At 38.9% G+C, this 20087-nt stretch overlaps 2 protein-coding genes across 4 annotated transcripts; both read left to right on the plus strand.

Moving 5' to 3' along the window:
• Window positions 1–1217: 1217 nt before the first annotated feature.
• Window positions 1218–14534, plus strand: ghrb (growth hormone receptor b). 3 transcript variants are annotated; one of them, XM_076284527.1, is made up of 10 exons: window positions 1218–1413; window positions 2707–2827; window positions 4380–4474; window positions 6686–6827; window positions 10601–10770; window positions 11706–11890; window positions 12072–12216; window positions 12321–12411; window positions 12626–12695; window positions 12869–14534. In XM_076284527.1, the coding sequence occupies exons 2-10, from the start codon at window positions 2802–2804 to the stop codon at window positions 13745–13747; spliced, it is 1803 nt and encodes a 600-aa protein (XP_076140642.1). In that variant the 5' UTR covers window positions 1218–1413; window positions 2707–2801; the 3' UTR covers window positions 13748–14534. The 3 variants fall into 3 exon arrangements, with proteins under 3 accessions (XP_076140642.1, XP_076140643.1, XP_076140644.1); XM_076284528.1 differs by lacking the exon at window positions 2707–2827 and adding an exon at window positions 4230–4276; XM_076284529.1 differs by lacking the exon at window positions 2707–2827 and having other exon boundaries at window positions 1219–1413.
• Window positions 14535–14692: 158 nt separating this feature from the next.
• Window positions 14693–18756, plus strand: ccdc152 (coiled-coil domain containing 152). The gene is made up of 8 exons (XM_076283413.1): window positions 14693–14755; window positions 15197–15302; window positions 16859–16927; window positions 17013–17077; window positions 17505–17607; window positions 17765–17892; window positions 18250–18342; window positions 18631–18756. Exons 1-8 carry the CDS (start codon window positions 14693–14695, stop codon window positions 18754–18756), a joined length of 753 nt encoding a protein of 250 aa, XP_076139528.1.
• The last annotated feature ends 1331 nt before the right edge of the window (window positions 18757–20087 follow it).

Genomic DNA, 20087 nt, shown 5'->3' on the forward strand with positions numbered 1-20087 from the left:
CTGCTGGCTTCTAACTGGCCTTTACAAGAGAATAGTGCTTCTGTAACTCACCTGGTACTTTACACCAGTGGTTGTGGCCAAATGAATGAAAATTGAAGAGGAAGTTTTTCCATTATTTTTCTAATAAGTACAAAGTGAGCAAAAAACAGCACTGTGCTGCGGAAACCCAGACAGTATATGGGATTTTAAAAGTCCTTGACTTTCCATGACCATGGGAACCATGTCACCATATATAACCATATATAACTACCCTTTTGGCCTGATAATCAATTTATTTACAATAAGACTGGCTGCTGAACAGATATAGCTCTTTAACATCCTTGCCGCTGTCAGACTTTGTAATATTACAGCAATAGCAAATTCAAAACGTCAGGAGGATGGGAGGACCCCCCCCCACACACACACACACACACACACACACACACACGTTCGAGTTTATAATTAGGGCTTGTATTGTGTCACAAAATGTGCATTATTCGTCTCTATCTATCGTATTTGCACTGAACACACCTCGGTATGCACATCAGTCTTCCCGCACGTGTCGGGCCATGGTCACGTTGAAGCCTGCACTGAACATTGCGCATAACACATTGCAGTTGTGGTGGCTTTTCCCACAGACCCCCAAGCGAGCTTAGCAACATGCATAAATCACACAGAGAACAGTTGAAGCCATACTGTCTATGACTGACCAGTACAACTACATTTTGGCTATAACAGGAAGGAACAATTCAGAAACAGGGTTATCTTAGCAGATAATGTCGTCCTTAAATAAAACCTTACAAAATAGAACTAATAGCCTACAACGACAGAACATACCAGATTGTCTATTTCACGTCTACAGACGCATACAGAGATATTAGACGTCTTAGAAAAACAAAACTCACTTTGTGAGAATGTTTGTTGCATTTCAGGCGATTGCGTTTGACTGCATGGACACACTGGAAAAGTGACCCAGAATAAGCTACGTCATCTGCGTATGTAGGCTAGGCTTTGGCCAAATCGCCTGTGAGAGCTAACAGAATATGATACCGTTAGATAGTCATTCAACTACTCATGGCTTCGGTTAACTGCACCAGCGACACATTTCTTTCATTTGGAGAAATAGCCTACAAGGGCCTCTAGGTTGGCGAATTCGCAGAAAAGTCTTTCGTGGAAAACAGGGTACTGCCTTGTGTTTGGAATGCCTGAGGGTGGCGCTTAAATAGAGATTTCTGGCAAGCAGTTCCAAGGAGAAATCCTCAAACAGGTTTAACTGCGCGCTGAGGCTAAGAGCTGACGCAGGCTGATATTTGCCCGAACATTATGTTTAGACAACTCAAATGTCTCGAATAATTAACCTACGGTATAATTCTTAGAATATTTTGCATGGTCTCTTCTTCTCTGGACACCATCATCCCGATAGCACATCAAACGGTAATTTTAAAGAATATTAGCCTATACTTTTTGAGGAATAGGATGTGATATTCAGCAGATCCGCTAAGGAAGCGTGTTAAGCATATGTTTACATTTATTTGTTTACTTAATTTAACATAGGCCTACGATAAATGAAATTATTATTATTATTATTATTATTATTACCAATAGCAGTAGGCTATGCCCACAGGATGAACTCAGTTGTTGTTGATGATGATGACTAGTTGTTGCTCCATAGTTGAAGGGATGAAAGTTAATGTGATATCTCAACTATCCTGTTTGATATACTGAATTAATATGGAGTTAATAGAGTAACATTGTTGACATTTCTATTGAACTGCCAAGTAAACATTTGTGACTAATTTGCATTAGAATAGTCCTAAATTATTTTTTACATTTTAATTAAGATTACATTTTTTCATCAACATGTGCATGGTATGGTAGCCTACAGTAAACTAACAGGCTAATGTTAAATCAAAGTATTCGTAATGTCAAAGGTGTCACTTATTAAAAATTAATTGGACTGATAGCAGTTACATGCATATTTCCAAGGGCCATGCATATCAGCAATTGGAGGAGCTTTTCTATAAACTGATGGACTGTAAACAAATCTGTGTAAGCCTAGGAGTGGAGGATTGGTGAAGAGTTTAATTAAGATGTGAGCATATAAAAAATAAACTCAAACTAGAGGGTGCTATACGCACAGCTCCAATGATAATATACTGGAGAGAGTACAAGTTAGAAATTCACAGAATCAGACATTCACAGAACCATTGCACGGTTTTGTGGAGGTAAGGTGCCAAATGCACTTTCACAGAGCACAACACAGGGTTTTCTCTTTTCCTATAATGGGAAATTAGACAATTAGCGTGAAACAGATGTATACGCTACCCTGTGCATGCCTTATTGAATGCCTGCATCGTGCTGACAGTTGTACTTGGATGTCTTGGCTTAGCTGACAGCTGTTTCTGTCAATTCTGTTCATTATCTGACATTTTCATGTGAGTTTGCCTGATCCAAGAGGGAGAGGACGGAGAATGTCAGCTATTGAAGTATTAGACGGGCTTCCATTGGGTATGACTGACAACTGCACTTCTGTTTGAAGGGTGCACTTGAGGCTGCCCTATCGCAGACACTTGACTTGTTTTTGACAATGACAAATACAGGCAGTTACTTTTGTGAAAATAGTCTTATCAGATCGAAGCTGTCTGTACTGTGTTTGTAGCTGATTCGTTTTACAGAGTAGCATTTGAACAAACTTTGAGAGTTTCTTTGAATTTAACTTTCTGCCAGGGCAGAACTGAACTGGAAGGTTGCCAAAGAGGAGGAGGCCTTCATGTCACAACTTCTGGACAGAGCCCAGCATTATTTGGCCTAAGACGGATGTCATGTTCTGCTGTGGCCTGTTTACTCGGTTAGGTTTCACAATGTTGCCAAGCAGATGTGCTTTCCTTGAAAACCAGTGATTTCTGTGAATTTATGTACAGTTAAGAACAAAATTATTCATACCTCTGGCAAATATTGATTTAATGTTGATTTTCTCTTGAGCAATATGTTTGTTCTGACTGAAAATGACACTGCCACATGGCTAAAAGTTGTAAGACAATGTGGTAGAAACATGGAATAAAAAAAAGTGTTTTCATCTTTTTTATATTTTTTTTAAATGAAAAATGGCATGTCCAAAAATATTCATACTCATTTTAAATAATCAGTGGAAACATCATTATTTGCATTCACAGCTCTGAAAATGGTTCTTATACCAAGCCTCTCCATGTCTCCACAATGATTCTAGGCCGCACCTTTTTAGCAGCAATCAGGGGCAGGAACGACTCTTTGCCACTCTGGCCTTGTGCTCACTTTTTTGATGGATTGAGGTCTTGACTCTGGCTGGGCCACTATAAAATGTTGATATTGTTCTCTGTTAACCATTTCTTGCCTTGTTTGGCTGTATGTTTTGGATCATTGTGTGGTTAAATGGTCCAATGCTGTCTATTGGGATAGGTCTCTCGGCACACTGCCTGATCCTTTTCCTACAGAATCTTAATGTAACCTCTTGTTTTAGTGTTACCGTTTACTTTGTGAAGGTGATCAAAAGGTCAGGGTGGTGGCAAATAATCGTTCCTGCCTAAAAACCTGGATTGCTGCTAAAAGGATGCAGTGTAGAATCATTGTGGAGACATGGAGAGGCTTGGTAGGTATTATAAGAACCATGTTGAGAGTGTGATGGCAAATAAAGATGTTTCCATTGATTATTTAAAAAGGGTATGAATAATCTTGGACACACCATTTTTATGTTTTAACATCAAAATGTTAAAAAAGATGAAAATGCTTTTTTTTCTGATTCCATGTTTCTACCACACTGTTTTTTGGCATACAGTGTCATTTTCAGTCAGAATAAACATATTGATAAAGATAAAATCAACATTAAATCAAAAGGTACTGCCAGAATTAGACACTAGATCTTCCACTGACAAAAAGAAAGCATATTCAACAAGTTTCAACTGAAAAGGCAATTGAGGCCACTTTGCATGAACCTGATCATTAACTCACAAGCTATTTATCCAAGGGGTAGCGTAGCATGTGACCCCCATGATCAAATCAATATACTTATAGGGCAGAAAATTATAAAGGGCATCAGGAGCATATTTAACACCATGTTAATGGACCTTGTGTTTGAGTGAGCCAGCATATCACTTGCACTGAAAATCGAGAATCTGAGAATTCTAAGATTTAGAAAGACATCCAGACACAATGTAATTCCATCGGTCAGTTAAAGTATACTCATGGGCTTAATGCCACTTTGTACTGATCTACAGGATAGCATCAGTCAGACTGACACAGGCTTAATTTGACTTAGCATGAGGTAACACCAATTTTAATGTACTGTTTTTCATATTTCACAATTCACAAGACCAGTGTTTTTAAGGTTGTATGAGCTTGCTGTTATGGCTTTCTGTCCTTTCCAGGGATTCTGACATGGCAACTATCCAAGTACTTCTCATTGGTTTTCTTGTCCTTGTTCATGATGTGGCAATGAAGGGGTTTCCCCCGAATTTGAAAAGTAAGTTATCCATCTTCTTCTCCACTGACTCTTAGTCATGTTTTACAACGTTGCAGTTATGGTCTTGGCTATCTTTAGTGTGCACTCATTTCTAGGAATGGTGTGTAAAGCCACAGCAGGCACTTGCAGCCACCCAGTAATTTTGTAAGTGCACGATGCACAGAAAATGTTCACGGTTTATAAAACATCTATCTCTGCACTGTAAACAGAATCATGCCCAACAGCAAGGCATATGCTTCAATGAATCTGCCACAATTAAAATGCTCTATACACTGCTTTCTTGCTCTTTAAACACTTTAAAACAGTTTCTATTACCACCCAGTCCACTGTGTACAAACATACAGTGATTTGTCGAGATATAAACCCCTCCCTTCATCAGGCTCTTGAAATTCCTTTTAAATGCACTACGGAGAGTTTGTCTGTTAAGACACATGATTATAAACGCAGAGAAACTGGCAAATTCTGTCTCGTTTGTTGGTCAGTAAGCCGAAAGTTTGTAAAGAAGTGAAGAGTGTTTATTCAGACATTCCTCTTCAGTGTGGAGTACACTCTTCAGCGTATTATACTTAACTTATTTCCACACAGCTCCCTGTGTTTTGTGTAATGTTACATAACATTATGTAAGTGCATTGTGGGATTTTGTGCAGTAGCTCTGGGACTGTGTATTCTCAACTGAACAGATGGAATTTGCATTAGATGAAGAGAGACTCGTACGTGTACCTAGAACTTGACGCCTACTTGTGTTGGAGCAGGACAAGAAGAACTCTAGAGAGGGAAAGAATATTGAATCATGGCCAGATGGACCAAATACAGCCAGTGGAGTAGAGTACTTGCTGGCAGACAAGACAAGCTGGCAGACAAGATTTCAAGTATATTTTTGGGGCTTTTTATGACTTTAATGATAGGACAGTGGAGAGTGACAGAGGGATCCGGAAAGGACCACGGGGGCGGGAATCGAACCCGGGTCGCCGCTGTACGGTGCAGGTGCTCCAGTCAGTTGCGCCACAGCTGGGGCCAATATGCCTTTTTACACTAACAACATAAAGTATCCATCAAGCAAAGTTCTTAAATGGCCATCACTGGTCCTCTCTCCCCTTAATTCCACACTTTATTGGTTGAAAGGTACAGCTTTTAAAATATATATATTTTTTTTTCTTGTTTGTTAAAATGGGAAGATGCACTGAGTAGGGCATTAATAGAAAAGTGCCTCTATTTTCAGATACTACCTGTTCAGAATCTATCATGGATTAATGCAATATTAGCCTCACTCGTGCAGGAGCACGTTCAGTCTAATGGAGGGGAATAATCATTTCCTGCACATAGCACATTGTTTTTTCCAATTCTGTCTGACGTCAACTTTATTATTGTGTTGATGACTAAATTCAATCCAAACACAATGTGTTTTATTTTTGGGAAGCAACACTGTATATGAGAGCAAGACAATATAAGCATTATAAACATTTACATTTGAGAGCTATACATAAACACATACATAATACATTTATAATGCTTTCTACGATTAACTTACTTAAGCTGAAATCCAGTATCTTCATAATTTCAGATGCTCTTTTTCCTCAGTCATAAATGGCACTTTTTAGAATTTTTCTGCTAAACAGGCTTTTTCTAACTTCTGCTTTGGCACTTTAAACACACTAACACCGTACTGCTATGTGTCAAGACCTGTTTCATAGTCTATCGAAGTGTAATTGTAATTAATTGTAATCTTAACTAGGCTAATTACTCTGTTCTTAATTTTGATAAAATATGCATTTCAAATGACATTTTAATAAGAATATTTTATAATAAGTTAGTTAATATACAGTAGTTGCTTACTTATTTTTAGGGTGGTTTATTTATGTAGTTCGCTGAATTAGGAACATGATTAAGTTCCCCACCCCTATTTCTGTTCTAAATTAAATATGGATGCTGAAGGGCTATGTGGAGCGATTCTGTGAAAGACTTCTGATGGTAACCTTATCCTGACACACAAGTACCTTCACATATTTCAAACATTTGAACAACTCCTTCCAGGAATACATCCTTCCAGGAAGACACCAGTCAGTTATTAGACTTGTAACCTACTGGTGTTGGGTTTCTGCATAATTGAGCTTTGGAAAAACATTCAATACAGGTTGTGTTTATCTCTGTCTTATGAAAGGGATACAGCATAATGTTTGAATCTCACTGTTCACTGTCTTACACCCCATTTAGAGCAGTCTCAAAGTCCTCACTTGACTGGCTGTGTTTCAAGAGAAATGGAATCATTCTACTGCTCTTGGAGTGTTGGAACATTCCAGAACCTCACAGAGCCTGGAGACCTCAGGCTCTTTTACACATACAGTATCTCACAAAAGTGAGTACCCTCACATTTCTGCAAATATTTTATTATATCTTTTCATGGGACAACACTGAAGAAATGACACTTTATACAATGTAAAGTAGTGATTGTACAGCTTGTATAACAGTGTAAATTTGCTGTCCCCTCAAAATAACTCAACACACAGCCATTAATGTCTAAAGCAGGGACTGAAAAACAGAATGATTTTCATTTCGGTTCATTCTGAGCAAAAACATTTGCTGTTCCTGTTCCAGTGTTCCAAGGCCTCTCCGGTTAGAATGTTATAGAACAACGGTTAATAACGTTCCTTTAAAAATGACATTGTCTTTACAAATTGATTTATGGCCGGTGGCACAATACTATAGACTTTTTTTTGCCCAACAGCCTTAAAGCTTAAATCAAAGCACATTCACGGCTAACTGTAAAATCACTGTGCTTGAATTCAGGCGTGGTGCGAGATTTAAAAGTAGGCTAGTAGGCCTATATGATATTAAATCTTAAAAAAAAATGTCTGATAGCCTAACTGTATTAGGCTAACCTATGAGTGGTGCTACCAACTGCATGACAGCCTATAGATATTTTCCTAGTGTCTCTGGTAGCCTATATTATTTCACAAAATGTTTCAGTAATTTAGGCTACATACTTGGAAAAGGCAGTTAGATAGTGTTGGATATGAAAATCTTTTCTATCAATTAGTAGTGCTAGCCTATTATACAGGGTAGACACTGATTCATAACATCAGACTAATTCATCCTACGTATAAGGGGTCTGGGGAACACTGTGTGGGCAGGTCACTTTCCAAGCCTATGGACTATTGAATAATATTCAAACAAAGGTTAATCGTAACGATAAATACGGCACCGACAATCAAAAAATCCAGTGGAAACCAGATGGCAGAAGTATGTAGGCCAATCGGCCCACCAGCTTTTTCTACTTTGCCACCTACAGAGTTTGACAGGTATAATTTTTCGAAACGCCATGTTATTTCCCATAGACATTCGACAACCGGAAGTTGGGTGGATCCGGATGTTTCGGAGGCGGGACTTATTCCGGAGAGGTCTATTTCGTGTATGTGTCACTTAATATTCATTTCTATACAAACCAAGACGGCGGATCTCTAAAGAAACGCCATAATTGTGTCTAAATTAGCTATGTACCAAAAATGACATTTTACAGTGACTCGAAGAGCTGTAAACAGTGTTGTAAGGGTGGGTAGGCCTACCTGCTTGGAGCTCGTGGAATTTAGATTTTGCGACGAGAGTTCTCTTTCGCCAAGTGCGGCGGAAATAAGGCACTCACCATCCCAACACCAAACTCCGAGCACAGTAAACAAAATCGGATTTTTAAGGCAGTAAATGCTCCCGTTAAGAACCAAACCAGATTTTGTTAAAATCTACACACCCATGGCTACTGAAAAGATGTTCATTTATCAAATGTTATTTTGAAGTATTAAAAAACATCTTTGTTTTGGAATGTTTGAACGAAAGGGGCAGAAATTGGTGCTTTTACGATACGTTTGTTGACAAGTTTCCAGCAAGTTTCCTGCCTGGTTTTTTCGCGTCGCTCTTCAAACGTCACCCGGTTCATTGGTCAGATTGCTGACTGACTATCCAATGTAGAGTCATTTCAACTATGCCCGTTGATCACGCCTCTTGTGCAGTAGAAAATACATAGCAGACTCCCCAGACTAGAGCCCGACCGATAAAGGATTTTGAAGGCCGATACCGATACAATTTGTTGACCGAAATATTTGTTGATTTAAAAATCCGATATTCCGATATATCGGCCGATATATATATTTTTTTTTTTCAGAAACGTGCAACAAAACATTAACAGATTTCCCTAACATTAGTTATTTGTAGTTATTTATGAGTATTGACTAAAATAATATGATAATGCATTTTAAACTTGTTTATTTTTAAATAATATTGTCACAGTGGAACAGAGGAACATCGAAATATATTAAAGTTCTGATAAATAAAATGTATAAAAATAGAAACTTAAGATATGAAACTTAGTCTTTTGAACAAAAACACAATAACAACAACAACCAAATCAAAGTTACCAGTATTAAAAGACTTGGTAAGCTTCATAAATATAACTTTGAACTAAGACTTAATAATTACAAAAAATAATGATGACATTATTACTATCATCATCATTTGTATTATCATTAAACAAGATAAAGGTCACTCCTAAATGTTTGAGTGTGCATGTGTAATAATTAGTCCCTATTGCCTTATACCTTATAATTACAATGTCAGCTTGCTTATCCCTTTACCGGCACTTTTAAAATTATTTCCATCAAGCTACATCAAACCATTTTCAATCATCAGTTGCTGCCTGCCTTCTAAAACCTACTATTTAGTGATCTAAATCCATTATGTAACTTGTCAATGCTGCGGCTGAACGACAGTCTGAAACGCACACTTGGCGTCATTGGATTTCACGTGTAAAAGAAAAGCTAACTTCTATGCACAAGCTACGTTTTGCACAAGCTACGTTTGATACTTTTTCTCTATGTCTAAATGTTCACTCCTCGCACGTCTAACTTACATTTTACAATGCAGGGACTGTAACTACAGATATACTAGCTATAAATACAGTTATCATTACTTTATTTAGGCAGAATAAGTTCGTTGTGGTTTCCAAGCTCTGTTAACGTTAGCGGTCTTCCACTGATATTCATGGCATTAGCTAGCTTTGTGGTTAGCTAGTCTATGATGAGCCCTAATTTAGCAATGGATAACGTCATACTGCAAATTGTAAAACATACGCTTTCAAAATACCAGGCCGGGGAGAGATGATACGTCTCACTGCTATAACTGTCACGCTATTAAAGAAATACATCTTCAGTCACATTGTCAAAAGTTAAAAGGACAGACAGTCAACTACACTGCATCAACGTAACGTAATTAGGCCTACTAGCTAATTCCGCTTCACTCTCGGCTTATTTACCAGTAGCAAAACTGGACATTGTTTTCACGAATTTTGTCATGCTTATTTGAGTGAAGAGAATTGATTGGGATGTCCTTTTAATTGTTATTCAAGCAATGTATGTCTCGTGACCAAATCACCATGAACACACTTCACTGATGATCTCACTCGCGGATAACTGGTTCTCTCTGCCCGACGGCTGGATCAGCAGGTTGCAACTTGCAGGATGTGTGGCGCGTTATACACGAGTGTTGCCAGCAGGGACGGTGTAGAGTGCCCTCTGGTGGACAAACTATACAACGCCAACACTCATGACATGGTTGAAGGGTGTTTCGTCCGTTTTTATTTTATTTTTTAAAATATTCATTTATCGGCCATTATACATGCCGATACCGATAGTTTGGAAAATGCCTAATATCGGCCGATAATATCGGCCCGCCGATAAATCGGTCGGGCTCTACCCCAGACCAATGTTCAATCTTAAAAATGATAGCCAAACTAAGTGAAATTGGTTTTGATCTCGTTTTCGGTTACATTCATCCAAAAACTGTGTTCTTGTCCAGTTTTCGTTTTCATTCTTTGAACCGTTTCTAATCGCTGGTCTAAACCAGTGGCAACAAAATAGAGTACACCTCTAATAATATAAGTGAAAATGAAGGTGTAAGAGTCATAGCCTAATTTAAGATCTCTTCCTAACAGTCAGTCAATACAACAGTGTCCGATTGGAGTGGTGGGGCATTGTAAGGGAAATAGTAACTTAATAAGTGTCACAAAAAACACTTTACTCTTAATCATAGGAAATAGCTAAATTGACTGTAATGTCTCTTTTCTATCTTTCTTTTTGTATCTAGCATGTCTTCCAGAGAATGGAAGGAATGCCCTAAATACACCTTGCTGAGAGAAAATGAGTGTTACTTTGACAAACGCCACACACAAGTATGGGTGGCTTACAAAATCGAACTACGCTCGCGTGATCAGTCCATTATCTATGATGAAGACCAGTTCACAGTGGAGACTATTGGTGAGCCATGAATACTAACCCTTTCCAGTGACCACTGTTGACCAAGTTTCTGAAACCTATTTTCTATGCACTATGGTAATCCTATGGTGAACTCTTAATATTCTACACATTAGGCCAGGGGTGGGCAAACTTTTTGGCTCAAGGGCCACATTGGGTTTTGAAAAACCCCACCCCCCCACCCACAACACACACAAAAAAACATACATTTTTTATAGCCTATCATTTAGTATCAAAAGTAATTTTGTTTTCAAATATTAATTGCTTAAAACAATACTGCTAATTTGATACTGTTTAACAAATGTATAAATTGTGCACTGTCGCTTTAAGAACAATTCACATTTAGTTCTCAATTTTCTTCTAGCAGCTCTGCTCCGCTATGGCTACTGCTGTACCAAATGGCTGTGCCCTCTCACAGTTTATAAATTGTCAGTAGTGGGAACTACTGTTGCCTTCGTGATTTCCTTATAAGAAGGAAATATCAATTATCAACAATGACAAGTCAGCTGGAACCTGCCCTCTCTCTCCCTCTCGTGAGCGCTCAAAGACGCGTTCATAATGGAGTAGCATAATGTTCAAGTTAGATCTGCTGCAAAGGAGAGGCCCGTCATCTCTATGTAACATCATGTTTTGACATTGACATTGTTAACGTTCTCTAAAAAGAGTGAAAAGAAGTTTGTAGTAAAGCTAACCAACGTCATCTCTATCACAAGAAAAAAAATAGCGAGCAGTCTGATAACCAAATTAAATGCTCGGCGGGCCGGATTAAAGTGCTTGGCGGGCCGGATCCAGCCCACGGGCCGCAGTTTGCCCACCCCTGCATAAGGCTATAGATACTTATTTACACATATAAAAGCCTAATGTGTAGAATATTCATCATAGGAAACTACACAAATGGATTTGCTATATGGTTAAATTCTAATATTCATGTGTATTAGTATATCCGGACCCACCTGTTGGGTTGAACTGGACCATTCTGAGTGTGGGCATGACCAAGATGTACACTGATGTACTCATCAGCTGGGAGTCACCACCATCAGCAGCAGTGACTGTGGAGGCGGGTTGGTTATCCCTGGCGTACGAGACTCAGTACCGAGAGCCTGGTTCAGCTACTTGGAACATAGTAAGGGCCAATAATCTATCAAAAGAATTTAAAATAGAGATTAGGAATAATATTTTATTCCTTTTGCACAATACATAATTACTTACCAAACAGACAGATACTAAAGTATAAAGTATTTGTGATTAGTATTGCTTTGTTATGGCTGTGCCTTCACTTGACTTAATTTTATCCTCTTTTGTAGCTGGATGCAGACACAGAGACCAAGAAATACGTCTATGGGCTTCGCACAAACACAGATTATGAAATCAGAGTGCGATGCAAGATGAAAAGTTCCAATAACTTCAGTAACTTCAGTGACACCCTAATGATCAGTGTACCAGCCACAGGTAGAAAAAGGCATAGCTCTGTCACAAGCATGTTTAAATTCATAATTTAGTTCCTTATTTTATACGAAGACTTGAAGAATATGTATGTCCTCTCTCTTTCCTAGAATCAAGAGTTCCAATTGCTGTAGGGTTCATCTTTACAGCAGTGGGCTTTGCTGTCATTGGTATGCTGGTAGTGGTCTCCCGACAGAAGAAGTAAGTATTTCTTTCATAACACTACCAAATACTACAAGTTAATGAGCAGTAACATTAGTTGCATGAAGAATTTACTATCCCATTGATTCTACAACAACTCCAATGCAAAGCACAATTAAGCACACAGAAATGCATCATGTTTATATGAGCTGTTAGAAGATAGATAATGGCTCTGAACTGGCATTCAAGTATTTATGTCACTTCACTATTTCAGACTCATGGTGATTTTCCTGCCTCCTGTCCCTGGCCCCAAAATCAGAGGCATTGACTTAGAACTTCTTCAGGTATGTAATTATTACAAATGTTATTAGACAATTGTGGTCCCTCAGAGCTGTATGTCAAATCAAATACCAGTGATAGTTACCCTTTACAAATTCCTTGCTAGTCTCTTGTGTTGATGGATAATAGAAATACTGTGACTCAGTCCGTAAAGCTATTTTTCTTTGCTTGAAAACAGAAAGGAAAACTGTCTGAGCTCAACTCAATCCTGACCAGTCATGCTGTCCTGGGGTCTGACCTTTACAACAATGACCCCTGGGTAGAGTTTATTGAGGTAGATTTAGAGAAGCCTGATGCAATTGAGCAGGATATGGACACAGCATTCCTCATCGACCACTCCCCCTCCAACAGCACACATCTGACCAGTGATTTCCATGACGATGACTCAGGTCGGGCCAGCTGTTGTGAACAAGACCTGCCAGAGCCTGAGTCGGTAGAGTTTACAACCCCTATGCTGTCGTCATCCTCGATTCTTGACCCCACTGCAACTCCCCGAACCGAAACCCAATCGCAGGTGGTGGTGGCAACATCTCAAGATTCATGGCCTGGCACACCAGATCTGTATGCTCAAGTGAAACAAGTAACCCCATTGGGTGAAGTGGTTTTGACCCCTGAGAAGCAGAGAGGGGAGACCATCAATAAACAGGACAAAATTAAATGTGATCTGACCAGGAAAGATCCAGAATTCCACTTGCTTGTGCTCGAAGATGAGAAAGGTAACACCTCTGAGCCAGGCGTCAACATGAGCATGAACCAATCAACTGGAGATCACAGTCCATCCTTATCCCCCACAGGGGATGTCAACTTTGCACCCCGTCAGCCATTAATGGATTACCAAGAACCACAGGTGGCCTCAGCAGCAGCTCCAGAGACGTCGGTTCCTCAATCATCGGCACTGGCCTCGCCAGAATACACTGTGGTGGATGGCACTGATCCACAGAATAGCCTCCTACTGAGATCCAATGCTCCCTTGGCTCCCAGCTCTTCAAACATAAAACAGATGCCCTCGCCAGAAGGGTACATATCCCCAGACCTTATGGACAGTATGTCCTTTTGAATGACCACAAAATAAAAACACTTCATCAGAACTAATGAAATGCAGTGTACATAATCCCAATGCAGTCCAATGGGATACTGCTTCGTGTTTTTTTTTTTTTTTTTTTTAAATGTGCCATAGTGCATCGGTTTAATAGTTCATACTATTTTGCTGTGTTTTTATATTAAGCCTTAGAGATGTTTGTGCCTGATGAAGGGAAATGTGACACTGTTAGGCAACATCAACTAGGTCATAATGGTCTAGGACAAGAATACTGGGTTAGCCAACAAGGCATCTTAAGAGAGGGACTCAAACTGATATGTAAAATATACCGAGCTAATAAATAAAGCGGTGAAATACAGGAATGGTTGATGGATCTTAGCTGTTTGCCTAATTTGGCCAGTTGCTGTAGATCCTTCTCTGTTTACACAAAGGAATTAATTGGTTTACTATTTTAAATCATGTTTACTATGTTAATCATATTAATTGCTCTCATTTAATACAAACCGGTCACCTACTATGTGTAAATGACCAGCTGACCAAAGGTATAGCTCACTATAAACTGTGAAAATGCTTGGATCTAATTTTATAATTTGTAACCTATGGGTTATTTCCCAGCATAACCATGCCTTGGGCCTACTTCAGCATTTATTTCCTGAAGTCCATGTGAAAGCAGTAGCTAAATGTGCCTTATCAGATAACTAATTGTAAATAATGTTTAACATTGAAATGTTTCTGAAAAGAATGTATTTTTGCAAATGGTTATCTTGTTTCCAAATATGTGGATGTTTTTAAACAGTTAATAAAAATCTATGAGCAAGGGTGTTTTTGTAAAGTTTGTAAAACCACATAGGCTACTGATAGGGCACATGACACACTCAAGCTTACCTCTTCATGGTTGTTCATGAGCCTCTAACGTTATAGTAGCCATTAGCTTGCTCCCTGCTGCACAGTTTTCAACTCAATATGAAGACATCTACACCTGTGGATTTAGATAAGCTTGTCAAAGACTTTTCTCAATTAGAACAGGTAAGTTAAGGGGATACAGAGGTCAGCAATACATTATTTATAATTTGCGGAGTCACAGCTACTTAGCTTGCTAGCGGCTAATTGTGTCATTATCCTTTTCAGTCTTGAACAGCAAAAGTATCTTACAATAGTTTTGTTTTAAAACTGTCGCTACATAGTTTGTTAAAATTATATTATGTTTGCAAATGAAATCGCTTCAATATTTAACTAGTGAGTGTGAAAAGTAAACCTTGTAAAGCCAACATTAGTATTACTAGCCTTTCTGTTGGCTTTCTGTTAACTTAACGTTCGCCATCAAATACAATTTCTCCGCGTTGGTCATACTTCTACATCTTTACCTTCTGTGTGTCTTGGCGTCAATTTACATACCCAGGACATGCATAACCTGGCTGTGTTGCTTGCTAACAAATGGACCCTTAATTGGTTGTTGGTTGAACTTAGAAAATAACAGATCTGAGGAGTAAGAGTAGCATTCTTGAAATGAAACTGGAGGAGACCAACCGATTTTTGAAGTTTTCTCAATCAAAGGAAAAGCATTTGACTGAAGGTAAGAACATGAGCACCCCATTAATAAAATTTTGCTTTCAAGATATTTCAAGAGCAGCGCCTTTACTTACTTTACAGTTTTACTAAAGTAATGAAGGTCTGGTAGGCCTATGACCTACCTGAAAAGAACGACCTTGTTATTATGAAATAGACCTGCTTCCAGGACATCAGGTTGAATTGTGTGCAGCAGACCTGTTTTTTTAACATAATTTTCTGAAGCTTTTCCTCCCTCTAGTGGTAGGAACTCTGTGTAGGCTTAGGCTACGTGTGTCTTGTGTAGCCTACTGATTAGCCTGGGTGTTCCCATGCTGCCTTGCACATCCGTGGCACCCAATAAACGGATCTGGGCATTTTTTTCAAATACGAGAAAATGAACGTTTGGTTTCCAGACCACGTCTCATTGAGAAGTGGTGGCGCTAGCCAGGCTACCTAATATGAAACTTGAGGTTACAGAACCCTGGTTCTTGCATGAGAAAGGTATCTGACTGGCAGGTGTCATATAGGCTACCTCTGAGGATGTCTATATACCATTAACAGTATTGGTCAGTAGGCTACTTTATGAACATGACTTGCCTGGGATAGAATAATCACACTTACCAAATTATGTCAGTAAGTACTCTGAAATGCACGGGTTTGCAGACATACTTTTCTCATGTGTCTTTGATTGGATTATGTTAGGGTAAACTACATTTTTAATTTGGCTACATTAGACAGGGGATAACATGTTAAAGATGGATACGTCCCTCGGCCTTGAAGCAACCCCAAAAACGTTTGGTTGGGCTGCAACCGTTTTGTCAGGCCTAGGAACAGGGCTACCTTTCAGTGAAGAAGGGAAATCAGCAGGCTATACTCACCAAAAAAGACCTTTGGGGCCCATGAGCATGCCCAATAGTTGGGTTATCCTCTTGAGAAAGAGTCTGTACATACCCTGATAGCACAGGGGCGTTGAATCCACGTTGAATCAACCTCCGCCGCTTCAAACAAACGTGGATTCAACGCCCCTCAACGCTCCTTTGCTATCTGGGTATTGACTGTGGCCCTCTTCGGAGTCCAGCAGGGCCATAGCTACCCCACAGTTTACACCATGCATCTGTGTAGATGTAAACGGTTCTAGACCGCGTTGATTTCCCTCCAAAGAACTAGACTGGGTGTGGCTGTTACATCTTCCTCCATTTCAACTTGTTAGGCCATCAGCAATGATAATGCATTGACATCACGTTGTATTACTTTTAAATTCCCTTTAGACTGGTTTGATGATGTTTGCATCATTCATGGCTATGTAAAGGTGATAAAAGGATGATAGCTTGCGTATAGGGGAAAAGGGGCATGTCCTATAACTACATTCTGAAATGAAAAATGAATACTTGAAAGAAGATTTTCAACAATGTGTTATCTCTTAATATCTTAAAACAAACACACACACACACACACACATGTTGTGACAATTATTTTACATTATATAATTATATTATTTTTGCTCTTACCAACAACTCATTTTTCTAGTATTTGTGTTATTGATGTTGACTCATTTGTCCTATATTCATTTATTTACTACAGACAGAAATGGGTTACTTGGGACAATTCAGGGGCTTCAGCAAACTCTTCAACAACAGTGTAATTTGAGAGGTAGGTTCCTGCACCACGTATCCTGCTGGAAAGTAGATATTTAATTTATGTTTAGCCAAGTTTAACATGCATGTTATTTTTGTAGTGGAAAATGAACGTTTTAAAAAGTCCTTGCTTGACATGAAGAAGGACAATGAAAAAATGATAGAGGTAAATGCATTTTTCATACATCAATTTGGATAAATTCTAGCCTGGGAACACACAGACCTTCACAATTGGGAGTGGGTCTGGAAAAGGTTAATTGACTTACAGTACGACATCCAGCAGGGGCGTAACTAGCAGTGAAATTAAACTTAAAATGATACATTAAACTTTTACCAAATCGTTTCAAAAGTGTAGCAATCTTGTAAATAAAGGTTTTAAATGCAGTTGTTTTCTTAAATCCAACGAAATATGTCCATGCTGGATTAGCGATTGTATTAGCGTGCCCGTGTTTTAGGGACATTGGAAATGGGCTTCATGGGCTTGGCAAATCCAACATTTGCTGAAAGCTTGTATGGGTATTCCCAGGCTAGATAAATTCACTAATGCAAGTGTGTTGAAGATGTGTGTTAAGGTCTCCACCGTGTGGCTACAGGATTTCCATGCTCAAATTGAGGGGCTTCAAGCTGAGATTGCTGTTCTACAAGAAGACCACCAGAGGGAGCTAGAGGAAGCCCAACAGGACACTCAGAGACTATGTGAGTATTGGTCAGGTGACAGATTCACTTTAAAGTAATAGTAACATGTTAATGATACATGCAGGCTTATACAAACTAACATAAAATGTATACACAGCCTAGTGTTTATGCACTGCCTATATATTTCACATTCATGGTTGACTGTTCATTGTTGAAGTGGTGGAGAAAGAGCGAGCTATAAAAGAAGTCATTGAGAAGAAAGAGTGTGAGGAGGAGGAGCTGAGGAGAAAGATCCGAGACCAGGACAAAGAAAAGCAGAGTGAAATCATTAAACTACAAATGGAGGTAGACTGCTGCCCATGTACAATCACTTCATCTCTCTTTTTTTCTCATCTCAGTTTTCATGAAAGCATGAGTTATTCATTTTCATTCATTCATTCATTCATTTCTATCATATTCAACATTTCTGTTGGTGCATGTATATAAGTATAGATAATGTATTTATGTATGCATTATGTATGCATAATGTATGTATTGGACATGCATATTTCTACCAGCACTTTGCTTCACCAGCTCACTTGCTGAGCTTCTGAAACCCATCCGATGAGTGATTAAATAGCCTTGTTTATATTCATAAACATAAAAATGATCTTATATCAATAAAGTTCTTATAAATGCATGTACGTGTGTCCTAAATTACAGTTTAGTGCAAAGCTAGCTAGGGCCCAGAGCACAGCGGTGAAGCCCCAGCAGACTCAGGCCTCCAGCCTTGCATCTCAGAACATCTTCAAGAGGGTGAGGATTCAGCCCATTAACCAGAGCAATAATTCATTCTGAACAGGGAAACCTTTTTGTGTGAAATATGTTCAGCAAGGCACACTGACCCGTTATGAGGTTGAGTGGCCTAATAGTAATACTGTATCAAAAGCTATGTAATATGTGTTATTCAGCTTAGCCACCTAAGAGCATTTGGATTTTTGATCATATTTTCTATATTTATTGAGCTATTGGAAGTGAAAGACTAATTCACTGTCAAATCAGTAAAGTCAGATAAGCACCATATGTGTGTTTGTGTGTCTGCAGAAGCTGCAGTTCATGCAGGAGGAAAAGAATCGTGAAATTGAGGCCTTGCGCCAAAAAGTCAAAGAACTGGAGCAGCAACAGTTCACCAGCTTCGCAGAGTCACGTCTTAAAAGAAGGAAGATGTAACAGGCTTGTCATAAACCCGTGGAAACCAGCCAGTGCATATTAATAACCTTTCATTGCATAATGCTTTTGCAGCAAGTTTTTCAGGTTGCATGATGCTACTATGAAGTTAATGGAGACAGGCAGTGGATATTTTCTGAACAGTTTATGACTTTGTTTATTTATTATGATTTTTGCTTGTGCTGGTTAAGGCTGTGCTGAATCTTTTATGAATGTCAATTCCATGTGAATGAGGAGTTTTCAATATATCCTGCTGTGAAGTCCTTCATGCAATAAAATCATTCTGATTCTATACAGTAGGCTGTGCCCAGTTCTGGATACCGGCACACGACTGGCCAAGCAGGTGACCAGCGAGTACACAGACAGGAGCATGGCTGGAACAACAGTTCGGCACACATGTAAAGATCGCGACTAGGCGCCCTCCAAATCTCTTAATCTCATCAACGCAGACGCCACACTCTTGTAGACCCCTCTCAGCCCGTCACTATAACATGAGGAAAGACTGCTGCACATAGGGGGAGGGCTCCTTCTGGCCGGAAACAAAGTCGTAGAAATCCATATCATAGATCAATAATCTCTTACACATATGTTCACAGTCTGGATTATTCTCAAAGGGAAAGTAAACATTCTCATGGGAGGATATCTCATTTGATCCCCCTTAACCATGTATTAATTCGGTTATTGAGTATACATTATGGTACTGTATATTATGTACATTAGTGCATAATTGTATTATTATTATATGGTAGCACTTAATTTGACCTGATGCAAAATGGCTATTTGTGTCAATTTTGCACTGAACACGGGTCTATCATCCAAAATGAACATAGAAATCAAAAAATGTGCTTAATTAACATAATAAACATAATTAACAGAGCTCATTGAAAACAACGTGGTGCCATGTGAGCCAGGGAACAAACTTGTGGTACAGCAGTAACAGGATAACATGTCCTCTCAGTGTAATTAGGCCAAGTACACTTAAATCCGTTGAAAGAGAACACTGAATGGCACGGAAAAGCTCTGTCCTTGCAGATACTGGAAGTCAGTCAAGTATTACTAGGGAACCTGTGCATAACCCCTCATTTTTTCCCTGGATGGTGGAACTGATTTTCCATTGTATTAAGTTAATTTCAGTTATGGCATTTGCAAAGATGCAAGTCAGCCAGACGTGTTTTGTGTGTGAAAAGTCCTTGCAAAAGATTTTACAATTTATATTTTTGTCAACAACTGATGCACCTCTCAGGTTAAAACAATTCTTTAATCAATTCTGTGTACTGTGTAATAGTACTAATGACTACTTTAGTTTGATATTTAAAGGAGTCAAGGTGAAAACC

This window comes from Alosa pseudoharengus, unplaced genomic scaffold (genome assembly GCF_046254945.1).
Source record: "Alosa pseudoharengus isolate Yale_2024_CS ecotype anadromous, Long Island Sound unplaced genomic scaffold, YU_APseudo_1.1 YU_APseudo_1.1_scf_14, whole genome shotgun sequence".
Classification (NCBI taxonomy): domain Eukaryota; kingdom Metazoa; phylum Chordata; class Actinopteri; order Clupeiformes; family Clupeidae; genus Alosa; species Alosa pseudoharengus.